We start from the raw sequence: 14,480 nt of genomic DNA on the forward strand, positions 1-14,480 counted from the left end.
TTTTTATTCTGGGCCAGCTTTAGCTCTGAGGCTTGGCTCCAGCTCTGAGGCCTCGGCTGCTGAAAGCAGGTATCTGGTTTGTTTGGGTTCTATAATCGAAACACTGTTTCAACTCCAGCTCTGAGATCCTGGCTGGCTGAAAGCAGGTTACTGGGGTTTTGTTTAGCTTCTATATTTGTAACAATGTTTCAAACTGCAAGCTCAGAGGCCGGCAGCAGCAGGCGGGGAACGTTGGCTTCCTCTGTCACTGGAGCAAGCAAGCCTCCTGTTAGCTTCAAGCTGCCTGGCTGCCGGCCGCCATCTTGGCTGGCAGTTAATTTGCATATCGTCCTGATTAGCCAATGGGAATGGTAGCGGAGGTATGGCTAATTACCATGTTTCTCTTTTATTAGATAGAATATTCTAGATATAAATTTTCTTATCAGATCTATAATTTGCAAATGTTTTCTCTCATTCTGTGTGTTAGCTTTTCAATTCTTGGATAGTGTTTTTTGAAATACAAACATTATTTTTTAGATGAAGTTCAATTTATCTTTTTTTTCTTTTGTTGCTTGTGCTTTTGTTGTCATATCTAAAACACCATTACCTGCTTCAATGTCATGAAGATTTTTATTTGTGTATTCTTCAAGAGTTTAATAGTTTTAGGTTACATTTAGGTCTTTGACCCATTTTGAGTTATTTTTGTGTACGGTGTGAAGTAGGTGTCCATCTTCATTCTGTTGCATATGTATATCCAGTTTTTCTAGGGCCATTTGCTGAAAAAACTATTATTTCCCCAATGAATTGTCTTGACCACCCCTTATTCATATAAGAGCTCATGGTCTGTTGTTCCTGAGACCTGTCTATTTAATAGTTTACTAACATGTTATGATAAGATTCTCATTATGATTCTCATACTCGTTTTTAAAGAAGTCTTGAAATAAAAAATTTAGCAACATATTAAACCTTAAAAATTGGTAAAATATTTATTAATAAATAGTAATAATAAAGATAATAATAGTTAACCTTTATATAGTGATTTCTGTGTACTAGGCACTATTCTAACTCCATATGCAACTTTATTAATCTTTTTATATCAAACTTTATTAGGTAAGTACAATTATTATCCTTATTATATGGAGGAGGAAACCGAGCACAGAGAATAAGAAACTTGTTCAGGGTCACACAGCTGATAAGTTTTAGGGCCATATCAACCAGAGTCTAAAGCACTATAGTATACTGTCTTCCTATATAATACTTTTTAAAACAGCCTCCACATGGAAGTCTGTAGATATAGTGTACAGGTTATAGCAGTTGTCTCTTCACTCTCTTCCTCTGTCCCCAAGCAATATGAGCTCATAGATGCACACACATACACTGACTTAGTAAAGTGCTGTACAACACTTGCCGCTAAAATTAATCCTTGGAGTTTTCTAGAATCATATGAATTTTAATGATAAGGTACTATATTTCTCCAGAGATTTAATATATTAACAAGGATTGTAATTCATCATTAGTATTTTAGTAAATGAGCCTTGTCTATTCCATAGTTTTATATAAGTGAAGTATACTTCTAAGAAATGAATCTTGAATATCTGGTTTACGTAATGTTTATTAATTTCAAATTAAAATATATTTTTATTAGGAGGTTGTAATCTGAAGAATAAATCGACTCAGTCTTTGGAATATTGTGCTGAATTGCTGGGTTTGGATCAAGATGATCTTCGCGTAAGTTTAACTACAAGAGTCATGCTAACAACAGCAGGGGGCACCAAAGGAACAGTTATAAAGTAAGTTCCTTATCTCATCGCTCTGTAAAAATCCTGCCGTGGGGTTTGTCAAGGAAAAACCTTTTCTGAGAACACTGGGGTTTAAAGTTCATCTTTATTTATGATTCATTGTTTTCCTTATAATGTTCTAAAACATATACTTAATAGATCAAAATTCTGTGTATCTTAACCACAGTAATCCATCATAAAAATTAACCCTGACTTTCATAGCTCTTAAAGGTGTTCCTTACAGATATATGGCATGGCACAACTTGGGAATTTATAAGGTAGGAAAGAGGTTTACTTTTTTTGTACAACTATAAAAATACAGGGTGGGGCTATAGCAGATTTATAGTTGTGAGTACACGAAACAGAGCTTATTCTTGTATTATTAGTTATTAGTTGTATTATTTTTCATACGAACAACTATTAAGCTACTCTGGCCCCACCCTATATGAGCTGATTATGTTAATAAATATGTTTTAGGCAACAGGTCATTAAATTTTTTTCCCCAAAACTATATATTTTGGGATATAATTTATTCTTTTGAAGTGTGAAATGTAATGACTTTTAGTATATTTATAAGGTTGTGCAATCATCACCATTATTTAGTTTCATAAGGCAGCTGATAATTTTATTTTAAAAGTGATTTTCCTTGCAAATGGCATATACTAAAATTTCTGTTAAGGAGAACTTGCTTTAGTAAAACACTTGGCAAAAGGAATTTCCCCTTACATTTAGGATTGTTCATTTAGAGGAAATTACAAATGATAGGAAAATAAGAGACTAGTCACGACTTTTAAAATCAGTAACCACTAACTTCTAGTTTATATTTGAGCCTATGTACACTTTTGGCTCCAAGTCCTATATTTTAAGTATCTTTGTTTTCAGTACTATAAAATAAAATGAATTATTCAGTAACTATTCTGAAGCACTATAAGATCTTTATTTGTGGGGTAATAATCAGATCCTCTATCCCTTCCTATATAAGGCAGGCAGTTCTAGTGACATACTTCAGAAAAATTTTCAACAAATTAAAATCAAAAGGGCTAAAAAAATCTTTTACTAGTAGCCACTCAGAAAATTACACTTTTGGAGACAGTAGCAAGGTGTGCTTATTTATTTAGCCTTTTTCATTGCTAACCTAATTCCAAATTATTCTTGCTCTAAAGAAAACCTCAGCAAGGAGGATGTATAGTAGTGCCCTAGAGTTGCGTGGTTCCTTAGAGATATTTCTGAGGCCCTAGGGAAGGCTGGTAAAAGGACTTGTAGGTGGTTCTCAGGTGTCATTTCCTCCATTTCCCCCCTTTTTTGGAGCAGTTCTTATGAGTTTTATGTATGGAATGTTCACATAATATATTCACTTTGCAAAAGGGTTTCATTGTAGGAAACATATGTTGGAAAACCACTGTTTAGGAGGGATTCAGTTGTCACTCATACCTGAATGACTCTTAAGGTTACTTCCTAATTTGACATTTTTTTTCTGGTGCTCCATGGTCTCCACACTTACTTTTATGACAGCATTGAGCATGACATTTGGAAATTCTCTTTTATGGCCGGCTCTCTTCATCAGACTATCGTTTTCTTGAGGACAAGGCTATGTGTCTGTATCTGCAACATCTAACTAATGCTGTTATACCATGCAGTTACTTATATTAAATCATAGAGTTGGACATTTCGGATTTTAAGATGTAAACATTTTTTTCCTAAGCAATGTTTAAACAGGTTGCTGAACTTTTAACCTTATCCCAAATTAAACACAATTTCTTTTGCATTTAAGGAAAGTCAAAGGAAGATGATTCCTCTGAATAATTTTTTATATATTCTGCATGTACAATGAAGTATAAATTAAGGTTGAAAAGAATTTTGAGCCCGAAGTTCCTTTACTCAATAATAGATTTTAAAAAAATCTGATTGTAGATAATTCCTTTAGTTCTTCTCTGTACTTAGCCCTGTTTGTCTGTGTATATCCACAAGTGACCTTTTGTAACTATTTATTAATTTGTTCTTCACAATTAGTAGGTTTAGATATACTTTGATCTTGGGTACTATGAAGAATTCTCATGGTACAGTCTTCTTTTATAGGGTCCCACTGAAAGTGGAACAAGCAAACAACGCCCGTGATGCCTTGGCAAAGACTGTCTATAGCCATCTTTTTGATCATGTGGTAAACAGAGTAAATCAATGTTTCCCTTTTGAAACATCATCCTATTTTATTGGAGTCCTAGATATTGCTGGTTTTGGTAAGTATAGCTTCATTTATGAGTTTGTAGTTAGCTGTTTGATTTTTTTCATTAATTTTTCACACGTATTTAAAATTTAAAAAGTGACTTTTTCCCGTGGCATCTCCCACCCTTCCTCTGTGTCACCTGCTTCTGCCCTTTCTGCTATTATCCTACCCTCTCTCAGTACCTTTTGCTTGACGAATTTTCAGTTGTATGTCCTCACCTACATTTCATTTCATAATATTTAAGTAGGAGGTTGATGCTTAAAAAAATAAAAAGGAAAGACTCATGGGTTTTGATAAAATTAAAACATGTTGATTGAAACTACTATACAGTAAGTCCTCATTTAACGTCACCAATAGGTTTTTGGAAACTGACTTGAAGCTACAAGATGTATAACGAAACCAGTTTTACTATAGGCTGATTGATATAAATAAGAGTTAATTAAGTTCCTAAGCATATTTCTGGTAACAAAAACATTACCAAACTTCTAAATAGCGATCCCAAACACTTCTAATGTTAAACATTGAAATAAATGTGAGCTATGCATACATTTAAGAATACAAAAACATTACCAAACTTCTGAATAGAGATCCCAAACACTTCTAATGTTAAACATTGGAATAAATGTGAGCTATGCATACATTTAAGAATGTTTACATTTTGAGAAGGGCAGGATTTGTTATAAATGTGATCCTTATTTTAAAATGTATAATAAATCATTACCTTTTACTTACCACTGACTGAAGATTTCACAGTCTTCAAACATTTGTTTCCTGGTCTGTTACCAGTTTTAGTATAGCACAGACAATACACAGAATCATAGCATTTTAGAGCTGCAGGGATCTTAGAGATAATGTAATACAATCCCTTAATTTTAGAAGTGAATTAGTATCCATAACTTTTTTATAACTGTAGTTTTACAGGTTACACAGAAAAAAACCTGAAACACTTGCATTTTAAGTCATTTTCTTTAATTTAGATTACTTTAACACCTGTGCTTAAATTATGTTAAAAGTTATGTTTTATATCTTTTGCTATGACATCTCATCTGACGAACATCTTTTTCTTAAGCAGGGTATCTTTAATACTTAATTTTAAGGACTAATAAAATTTAAGTCTTGAAACAAGAGCATTTGCAGAGTATAGAAATGTTTTATGTATTTTTAATCTAATCTTAAATTAAGCATTGATAAAATAAAATTTTATCCGAAGATAAATTTGTTAATATGAGGTTGATGTGATAATGACTCTTGATTCTGGTTTTATGTTTTCAGAGTACTTTGAACATAACAGTTATGAACAATTTTGCATCAACTATTGCAATGAAAAACTTCAACAATTTTTCAACGAAAGGATTCTGAAGGAGGTAACTACCATTACAGTCTAAATTTACCAACTGCATTAAGCTGGCTTGAGTTTCAAGGAACAGAAACATGCTGAAGTTACCCTGCTTGATGGGGTGTAATGAGAGGGGGCAGGGAATCAGGGCTGCCCAGCATGGGTCCCAGTGGCTTAGCGTTGGCTCAGGCACATCAGAAATGTTATTGGTAAGTTGAAGCTTAGGGACCCAATAAAAACCCTAATAGGCACCTCTTCATAAGTGAACGTCTACTGCTTCTTACTAGTGACTTTTACTAGACTTAAAATTCTGCTGTTTCTGTTGTCTTTACTATCTGTATGCTTCTCACTCAGCATATCCTAATTCTTCCTTTCCTACTTCTTCATTTACTGTTATGTATGGGTGCTTACGTACTACAGTGGCATGCTGAGTGAGTGGTTGTGACAGAGACAATATGGCTCTCAGCTGAATATATTTACTATCTGGCCCTTTACAGAAAAAAATGTGCTGGCCCCTGGTTTATTCTACTGACAGATTTGACTTTAAAATGGCTAAAAATGTTTCAAAGCTCTGGTCTTTCCTTGACTTTAAATGCTCAGACACAGAACTCTGTATTTGTGCATAGCTGCTCTCCATATTTCAAGAAAAGTGAGCTTATCTGCAGGAGGGAACATTTGCACATATGTAAATCATATGTTTTGCTGGCAATTTAAGTTTTTTGTTGTTAATCCTCCACCTGAGGATACTTTTCCATTGATATTTTTATTTTTATTATTTTAGAGAGAGTGGAAGGGAGTGGGGGGAGAAACATTGATGGGAGAGAGAGACACATCAATTAGTTGCCTCCCACATGTGCTCATGCGTACCCTTGACTGGGAATCAAACCCGTGACCCTTTGGTGCAAGAGGGGAGAGAGAATGATGCTCTACCCACTTGGCAATACCAGGCAGTGTGAATTTTTTATTTCACTTTGCTTTAGGGGCAAGGATTTTGCTTCCCTGATGTTTTATATACTCCCCAGCCCCCAAAGTAGTTGTGTAAACCTTTGTACTCTGACTAATCAAATAAATGTGATCAGAAATGGCACAAAACAATGAATTCAATTTATGTAAATGGCATTTCCATATCCATGATTATGATTATTTCATTTTAGGAACAAGAACTCTATCAAAAAGAAGGTTTGGGTGTTAATGAAGTGCATTACGTGGACAATCAGGATTGTATAGGTATGTATTTTTTTCACTCTACTTTTGGGAAATCTGGGAAGGTATAGTGAAGGGTTTTACTGGTGATATTTCTGTGCTCTGTGATCGATACTACTAGTTATGAGGACTTATTGAAACTGGTAGTTGAGAGAGGTTTTATTTTAGTATTGTTAGGAAGTTATTTTTCCTACCAAGGCATCGAATTCAGATACGTTGAAAGTTTTCCTAAAATTTCTTTTATTTACTGTGATGATATTTTACATTCTGTTTTTTCAATTATAGCTGACATTCAATATTATATTAGTTTCAGGTGGAATATTTTCTTTCTCCAACAACTAACGTGAATAATTGCTTAAGCAGTAAAGGGATTTGTTACCTCACACAGGACGTTGATAGCTTAGCCAGGCTCCAGGTGGGGTTTGACAGGGTTTGGCTCTGCTGTTCTGCAGATACTGTTTCTACTTTCTGCACGTTGGCAGCACCCTGTGGCTGGTTGCAAGTGGGCTGCACGAGTTCCGTGTGTCCCAGATAATACTGTGCAGGTCTCTGTTTTTCGTGTCTGTGTCCACTTCTTTGTCACTACCCAGCTAGTGCTCAGTCTTTCTTTTCTCTCCCCCCATCTCCAAAATGAGCTGTTGGTAAGCCTTGTTTGTAACCTAATATATATAAATATATATATTTAGAATTTATAACTTTGTGTAGATTAACCTATAAACCTGCTTAGATCACCCTGGATGCTATAAAATTTGCGTAACCATATCCTTTGATTTGCTAAGTTTAGCAGAAGGGTTGAGACTCAATTAGGTAAACTTCCTTCCACACCTGTGCCATCCCTGACATTGACGATTGCCAGACCTGCTGTGTAGAGATAAGCCTGGAATGATTTGCAGAACCAGGGTGCTGATCCGGCTCCAGCTGCCGGGGCTGGCTGAAGCCACCCAGGAGGACTCTGTACTGACGTCTTCATGAGATGTTCTCATTATACCCTCATGTTGTACTACTAATGTCTCCTCCCAGGGGCAGAGCTTTTCCTGCCATTTTTAAAACATGGGATGCATGTATAGATCTCTTTTTTAACTGGGCATGCAGAGGCGTGTCCCCATCTGTACATGTGATGATGAAGCTCACCTTGGTGTTTTCCCTGAATAAGGCCAGATCCGATCCTTTGTTCAGGATGTGCCACGCTGGGAAGCGACACCCCTCCCCCCCACTCCCCCCCAGATGTGCTCTTGCCTGCTGGCTTGCAATAAAATACACTCTTTCTCCTAAAATCTAATTGGAGTTGTCTTTTGGCTGACATCTACTGAGTTAATTGGACTCGGTTCCATCCAGTAACAGTTTTGAAAACCCATTTTGACAATTGATTCAGAAACTTTTGTGCCAGATTCGGACAAGATAGTATTATTATAATCATTCTTTATAGTAGTATTACTTTTCAAAGCACTTCCACATCCTACCCAGCCCACTCCACTTTCCCTTCGTGGACCATATCCTTCCCCCGAATTCTGTGCCTTGGCTCTGTGGTTTGATGTCTTGGCTGGAACTCCTCCCTTCAGTCACTTTCACATCCTCTACATCAGTCAGAATACTCTCTCATTTATAGCTTAGTTCAGCATGACCCCTTTCACCACCACTAATTGCCCCCAAAACGTAATTTTCTGACCAGTTAGAATCTTGATTTCTCTTCATATGTCCTATAACTTTTAGAGTCTGCCCCATTCACAGTTCTTATATACTGTATTTAAGCAGCTTACATTTTACAGTTATTTTGGATAAGCAGGAAGTTCAAACAACATGAATGAAAAGAGCATAAGCATGTGCTGTCATGAAGTTTTGCTGGAAACCCTCTGAGTAAATATATATTAGTAGTTTTAAAAAGCTAAGCACACAAAAGCTTCTGTAGTTTTTACATCCTTTTGAATGTAGATGTCATCTGGAAGAGGAGGAATTTCTGGCTCTTTAGCCTCTTGTCCTCACAAATGGAGTGGTGATTACATTAGTCACTTGCTTTAAGGAGTTGTTTTTCTAAAACCTATATTAAACATATGCTATTACTTTCTAATAAATTGAAAGATTTGAAATAAAATATACCTGCTCTGTATAGTTTTTGAGATTATACTTATTGAATCTTCTTTGTAGTTTGTGATTAGTAAATTGCTCACATCTTTAAAATATTATTTTTTACCTTATCATATCTTACTTTTTTGAAATAGATTTAGTTGAAGCAAAATTAGTGGGAATATTGGATATTTTGGATGAAGAAAATCGCCTTCCCCAGCCCAGTGATCAGCACTTTACATCCGCAGTCCACCAGAAGCACAAGGAACATTTCCGACTCACGGTGAGTTTCCCATTCCAGGATTTAGACTCTGATGGGGATAGAAGCCTTTAGAAAGAGAAACTAGATATTAGACAATTAGAATCATAAGTTATGTAGGGCTTAACCTTAGGTTATTTTTAGGGCCAGGTATAATCTTTTATATGAAGCATTTTGGAAGCTTTTAGATATGATACCAATATGAGATATTATAATTAGACCAGAGGCCTGGTGCATGAATTTGTGCATGGGTGGGTCCCTAGGCCTGGCCGGCAATCAGGGCTGGCCAGGAGGAGGGATGGGGAATGGGAGGTTGGCCACTGGCCCCAAGGAGGGAGCCAGCCCTTGGCCCCCTGGGAAAGGGGCTGCATCCACCACCTACTCCTGGTTCCCTGTCCCAGCCCAGGGCCCTGAAAGCCCTGGTGGAGTTGGGAGAGGAGGCGACGGTCGCTGGGCTGGGTGTGGAAGGAATGGACGCTGGATGCCGGCATCCCACCACTGCACGGTTCCCCGCCTCCCCACTCCTCCTTCCCTTGCTGCCACCTCCGCTGCAAGGCGGCAGGTTGATTGGGGCCTGCTGGCCTGGGGGAGGGATGGGGTGTGGGAGGTTGGCGGCCTGCCCCGTGGAGGGAGCTGGCCCTCGGCCCCTCTGGGAAAGGGGTATTGTCTGCCACCGCCCACCCCCGGTTCCTAAAGGCCCCGGGGTGGGGTTGGGAGAGGAGGCAGTGGTCACCGGGTTGGGCACGGAAGGAACAGCTGCCGGCCGGCCGTGGGAGGTTGGCTATGGGAGTGCACTGACCACCAGGGGGCAGCTCCTGTGTTGAGCGTCTGCCCCCTGGTGGTCAGTGCGTGTCATAGCGACTGGTCGACTGGTCGTTCCAGTCGTTCGGTCATAATGGTCACGTAGGCTTTTATATATATAGATAGTACAACCCTAAAATGATTTAGTTTCCTTCAAATAGATTCAGGCTGATTGTGTAAACATGTTAGGATGTTTGGTTTAAAACTGTGGGAGAGTCCCTGTGCTGATTTCAGGTGTTTCTTTAGCACATTGCTTCTCAAGCTGGCTGTACCTAGGAATCACCTGATGTAAATGGAATGGGCTTTGGGAGGATGAAAAGTTCTCTGGAGGATGCTAAGTCAGCAGCCAAGGTCAAGAACCACTGCTTTCCACAGGCAGGCACCTTATAAAATGCCCACTATGTTTTGCATATGCTTCTAAATAGTGTGGTCTATTTTTTTTTTTTTTTGGTCGTACTCCTTTTTTTTTTCCTTAGAGATTATAAACAAATATTTGCTAGATTTCACTGGTACTTTAAGGTTTATAGATGTTACAAAAAGCAATATAATTGTGTTTAATGTGAAACTTGCTTTTATAACTTTAAGTATTTCACATCCCACAGGTTCTCTAAAGAGAATTATGTAATATAGTTTTGGTAATTTAATAACTGATGTATGTATTGTTTTTTAGATTCCCAGAAAATCTAAGCTGGCAATTCATAGGAACATCAGAGATGATGAAGGCTTCATCATCAGGCATTTCGCAGGGGCAGTGTGCTATGAAACAGTAAGTATGACTTTTACCAGGAGACGACGACTTGGTGTTGCAGCTGCGCTATACAGTGTGGTAACCTGTGGCCACATCTGGCTATTTGAATTTAAATTAAATTTAAAAATAAAATATAAAATTTATTTCCTCTGTATATTGGCTCCACTTTATATGCTCAGTGTGCACGTTGGCCGGCGGTGACTGTATTTACAGTGCAGATACAGAGCCTTTCTATCCTCCCCAAGCCTTCTCTGGGGCAGTGCTGTGGTAAGGGATATCATCACAGGATGGATTGAGTCGTTCATTCCTGTTTGCTTTGTTTTCAGACCCAGTTTGTGGAAAAAAATAACGATGCTTTGCATATGTCTCTGGAATCCTTAATATGTGAATCCAGAGATAAGTTTATACGGGAATTATTTGAAACATCCACAAATAACAACAAAGACACTAAACAAAAAGCAGGAAAACTTGGCTTCATCAGTGTGGGAAACAAGTTTAAGGTATGTGTGTTAAATATATTACTTGAGAAAAAATTTTTTTACTGCATTTAAAATAAAATATATAGCTTTATACTCTACACTGGATAATGTAGGCACTGTCAAAAACCCCATGAGGAAGTTCAGAGCAGATCCTGCATTGTTGATAGGATCTGTATGCAACAAAACAAAACAAAACAAAACCAAAGCACACCCAAAGCTGTGTAGTGATTGAACATACAGAAATTCTTGTAATATTATGAGTGTCTTCTTTCTCGGTGCTTAACATACCAGATTGCTTCTCCTAATGTTCTTGCTTCTGCTTACTGTCTGGTTGACCTTCAAACCTTCTCTTTCCCATGTGTTTTCTGTTTCCTTCCTCATTCAGCAGTTGTGTTTTAGCTGCGTAGTCAGTCCAGCTCGGGATGGCTAGAGAACACTAGTTGAGTTGAGAGGAAAAGCAGGCACAGCCAGGGGCTTCAGGTAAATGATCACCTTCATGGACTCTTATTTGTAGAGTGGCTGCCATGTGAAAAAGAGGCTGTCTCAAGTTAATGATTATATTTATAATACATTTTTAGTGTGCTTTCTCTCTCAGCGCATTGTGGCTGTGCATATTATGCTAAATTTGACTAAAGCTTTAAAAAATCTGTAAAAGATGAGTGCTCTGAGTGGCAAACCCTTCAAATTGCTTAACATTGAAGACCATTTCATGTGTTTTATTAATTTTGGATCAGGAGTTTATTATTTGGGGTCTGACAAGGAATTATCAAATGATGTGTATTAGAAATGGAACACTGTACTAATTGGTTCTAAGTGTTGAATATTTAGAATATAGAATAAGAATTTAAAAGTGTAATGACTAAAAGATTATAACACATAGAACAAAGAAATAGAATTAATTTCTCTCATAAATTTCCATAACACATTGTTAGGTTTGCAAGAAAACTCTGCATATGCTTTTCATTATGTATACTTTAAATATTAAAAATGATGTAATTAGAAATAATATTTAAGTATCAGAATACTATGGCACTAACACAGTGTAAGGCCTCCTGAAATCCCTGTGGATTGAAACGGGCTCTAAATAACTAACTTGAGCAATATTTTTTTCTCTTATTTGGATATTCTGAAATTGCTGAAAAGACATGTAACAACATTAATTTAGTGAAATGGTTATCATTCATTAAGTATTTTCCTACTATGATGGAATATACTAGTGTTGCTGGTGAGACCATACCTGAAATTTTATATAATATAAGTAAAACAAAAACATTCTTAAAATTCTTTAAAGTATTCTCTTATGTTGAGACTTGAAATGCCTTAAAATTGCTTTTTGCAATAAGATGTATTTTACACATTAAACTGCTGAAAGCCATAACTGAGTAACATCATTAATAATAAAATGTAAAATGTTTTTATGAGATACTTTAAAATGAATATTAATAGTAATTCTTAATTTTAAATTTAATAGAATAGCTCATTAAATTTAAGGTATGTGAGGCAATAAAAAAAAACAAAACAGGCTAGCATTTACTATAATATTTTAGTTATCCAACATCACTGAGAAGCAGAAGTTTTCCATTGGAAAGCAACATTTTTAGTTATTGAAACATAACTTTTACTGTTATTGTTTTAGTAAAAGTAATCCTTTTTGATGGAAAAATCATATTCTGTCATGATGTACATTATGCCTATGTTCCCTGACTACTGTTATTTGATATTTGACATTTCCCTCCTTTTCTCAATGCTATTAGTTAATTTTTGCTGTTCCTACTTTTCTGATTTGCTCTATCTCAATTTTTTTGGAGAATATTGTATTTAGTCTATGGATTAAGAAAAATGGACTTTGTGATAGTTGTTTTCTTTCCAAATTAGTGGCTCTTATACTTGCCTTTCAGTTGTGTGATGGTCCAGATTGATTATATCTTAATCCTATGCTGTCTGAAGTATACTGTAATGTTTCTGGTAAGAGAATGAACTTTGGTGTTAGGCCCCACATTGGAATCTTGGCTTTGCCGTGACTAGCTAATGTTTCACCTGTAAAGTGAGGCTAATGCAATATTCTTAATTAGAATTGTGCGGTTTAAACATGATAATGCCCATGAAAAGCTTTGAGAAATGCTTGACTCATAGAAAGCATTCAGTAAATTATACTTATTACTATTATTATTAAATATAGCTGTCATTGATCCGGTATGTTAATTTAAGAAATATCATCTTAATTTATCTTTCATGTGCAGTATAATAAACATCTTAATATAAAATTGATATTAGAATTTTATATAATTGATTTACTTTGCAGAGTAGTAAAGCAAATATACAAATTAAATTAGTACTGAATGAGAGTAAATTTTTGCGTGACAATATTATTAAAAACAGGAAGGCATAGCAACTTATAGTGTTCATTGTCAGTTTGTTTTGGATAAAGCTATCTAAGCTTTTAAAATAATTGAGATGTGAAATTTTAAAATAGTAAGGAGGGTTTCTACAGCTAGGCAGGATAGTTTCATTTGTAAGTGTTATATAAAACAATCTAAATATATGCCATTAGTGTATATTTTAAACATGCCTTCATTCTTAATGGAGTGTGACACAAACTACACCAGCTTGCCACATACTTAATACTGCTCTGCTGATCTCTAACTGAATGCATGCCCAGCATTTTCATTCACATTTTTGTTGCCTGTACACTTTCCTTGTTCACCCCACCTGCGAGTGCACATGTATGATTTTTGGTATTGTTAATGTTCAGTCTCCTAATTATACAAGTTCTGTATAATTAAAATAAGTTGTTGTCCTTGGCATTATATTAGCCATATACTTTGCATGTTGCTGTCAAAGAGCTTGTCTACCAAAAATTGTTAAATCATAATGTGCTATATATCTATGTTATTGCACGTTATTTTATTCCACTGTGGAAGAGCCAATATTAACTTGTGACATTTTCTTTCTTTTACAGACACAGTTAAATTTGCTTCTGGATAAACTTCGAAGTACTGTGAGTATACTTAAAAGAACAGGGTTTTTTAATGGTCCTCTTAAACTATTATTAAATATCTACTCAAACAAAGTAAATCTGGAATAATTAGAAATATATTTTAAACCAATTCCCCCATTAAAAAGAATGGTTTTTAAAATGGTTTTCATTTTGGTTAAGTTTGTTCCGAATAACGGTTAAATATATATGTGAAGTCAAATTATTTTATAAATATATAGAATTATCTGGATGTTATTAAGATTATCCTGTAGTTTAAGGAAAGTGAAAATAATTATTATGGAGAAGGAAAATGTATTTTTTTATGATTAAAGATAATGTATTGTTTAGATATGTTAAACTATTTTACAATGAAAGACTTTTTTTTAACAGCAACACAATTTTTGGCACTCAAATAAAAATGTATTTTTGTAATATTATTAGTACATAATACAGAAATTTATTTTAAGCTTTAAGTTATAAAAGTATGCTAAGTTTTCAGTTCACTACTGATTATTTTTTATTTAAAAAATTTACTTATTTTTTTAAAATTAAAATTGTTTTAAATTAAATTTATTGGGGTGACATTGGTTAATAAGATCATATAGGTTTCAAGTGTACATTTCTTTGATACATGATCT

General features: G+C 35.6%; 1 protein-coding gene across 10 annotated transcripts in view; it reads left to right on the forward strand.

The window, feature by feature from the left end:
• MYO6 (myosin VI) overlaps positions 1 to 14,480 on the forward strand; it is a 140,580-nt gene that overhangs the window by 91,198 nt on the left and 34,902 nt on the right. For all 10 annotated transcript variants that reach the window (XM_014535798.1, XM_014535800.1, XM_014535799.1 and 7 more), the window contains 8 exons: positions 1,625 to 1,769; positions 3,834 to 3,991; positions 5,251 to 5,342; positions 6,469 to 6,541; positions 8,734 to 8,861; positions 10,309 to 10,404; positions 10,713 to 10,886; positions 13,825 to 13,863. In XM_014535798.1, the coding sequence (XP_014391284.1) occupies positions 1,625 to 1,769; positions 3,834 to 3,991; positions 5,251 to 5,342; positions 6,469 to 6,541; positions 8,734 to 8,861; positions 10,309 to 10,404; positions 10,713 to 10,886; positions 13,825 to 13,863 (905 nt within the window). The remainder of the gene's footprint in view (positions 1 to 1,624; positions 1,770 to 3,833; positions 3,992 to 5,250; positions 5,343 to 6,468; positions 6,542 to 8,733; positions 8,862 to 10,308; positions 10,405 to 10,712; positions 10,887 to 13,824; positions 13,864 to 14,480) is intronic.

Source organism: Myotis brandtii, unplaced genomic scaffold (genome assembly GCF_000412655.1).
Source record: "Myotis brandtii unplaced genomic scaffold, ASM41265v1 scaffold151, whole genome shotgun sequence".
Classification (NCBI taxonomy): Eukaryota; Metazoa; Chordata; class Mammalia; order Chiroptera; family Vespertilionidae; genus Myotis; species Myotis brandtii.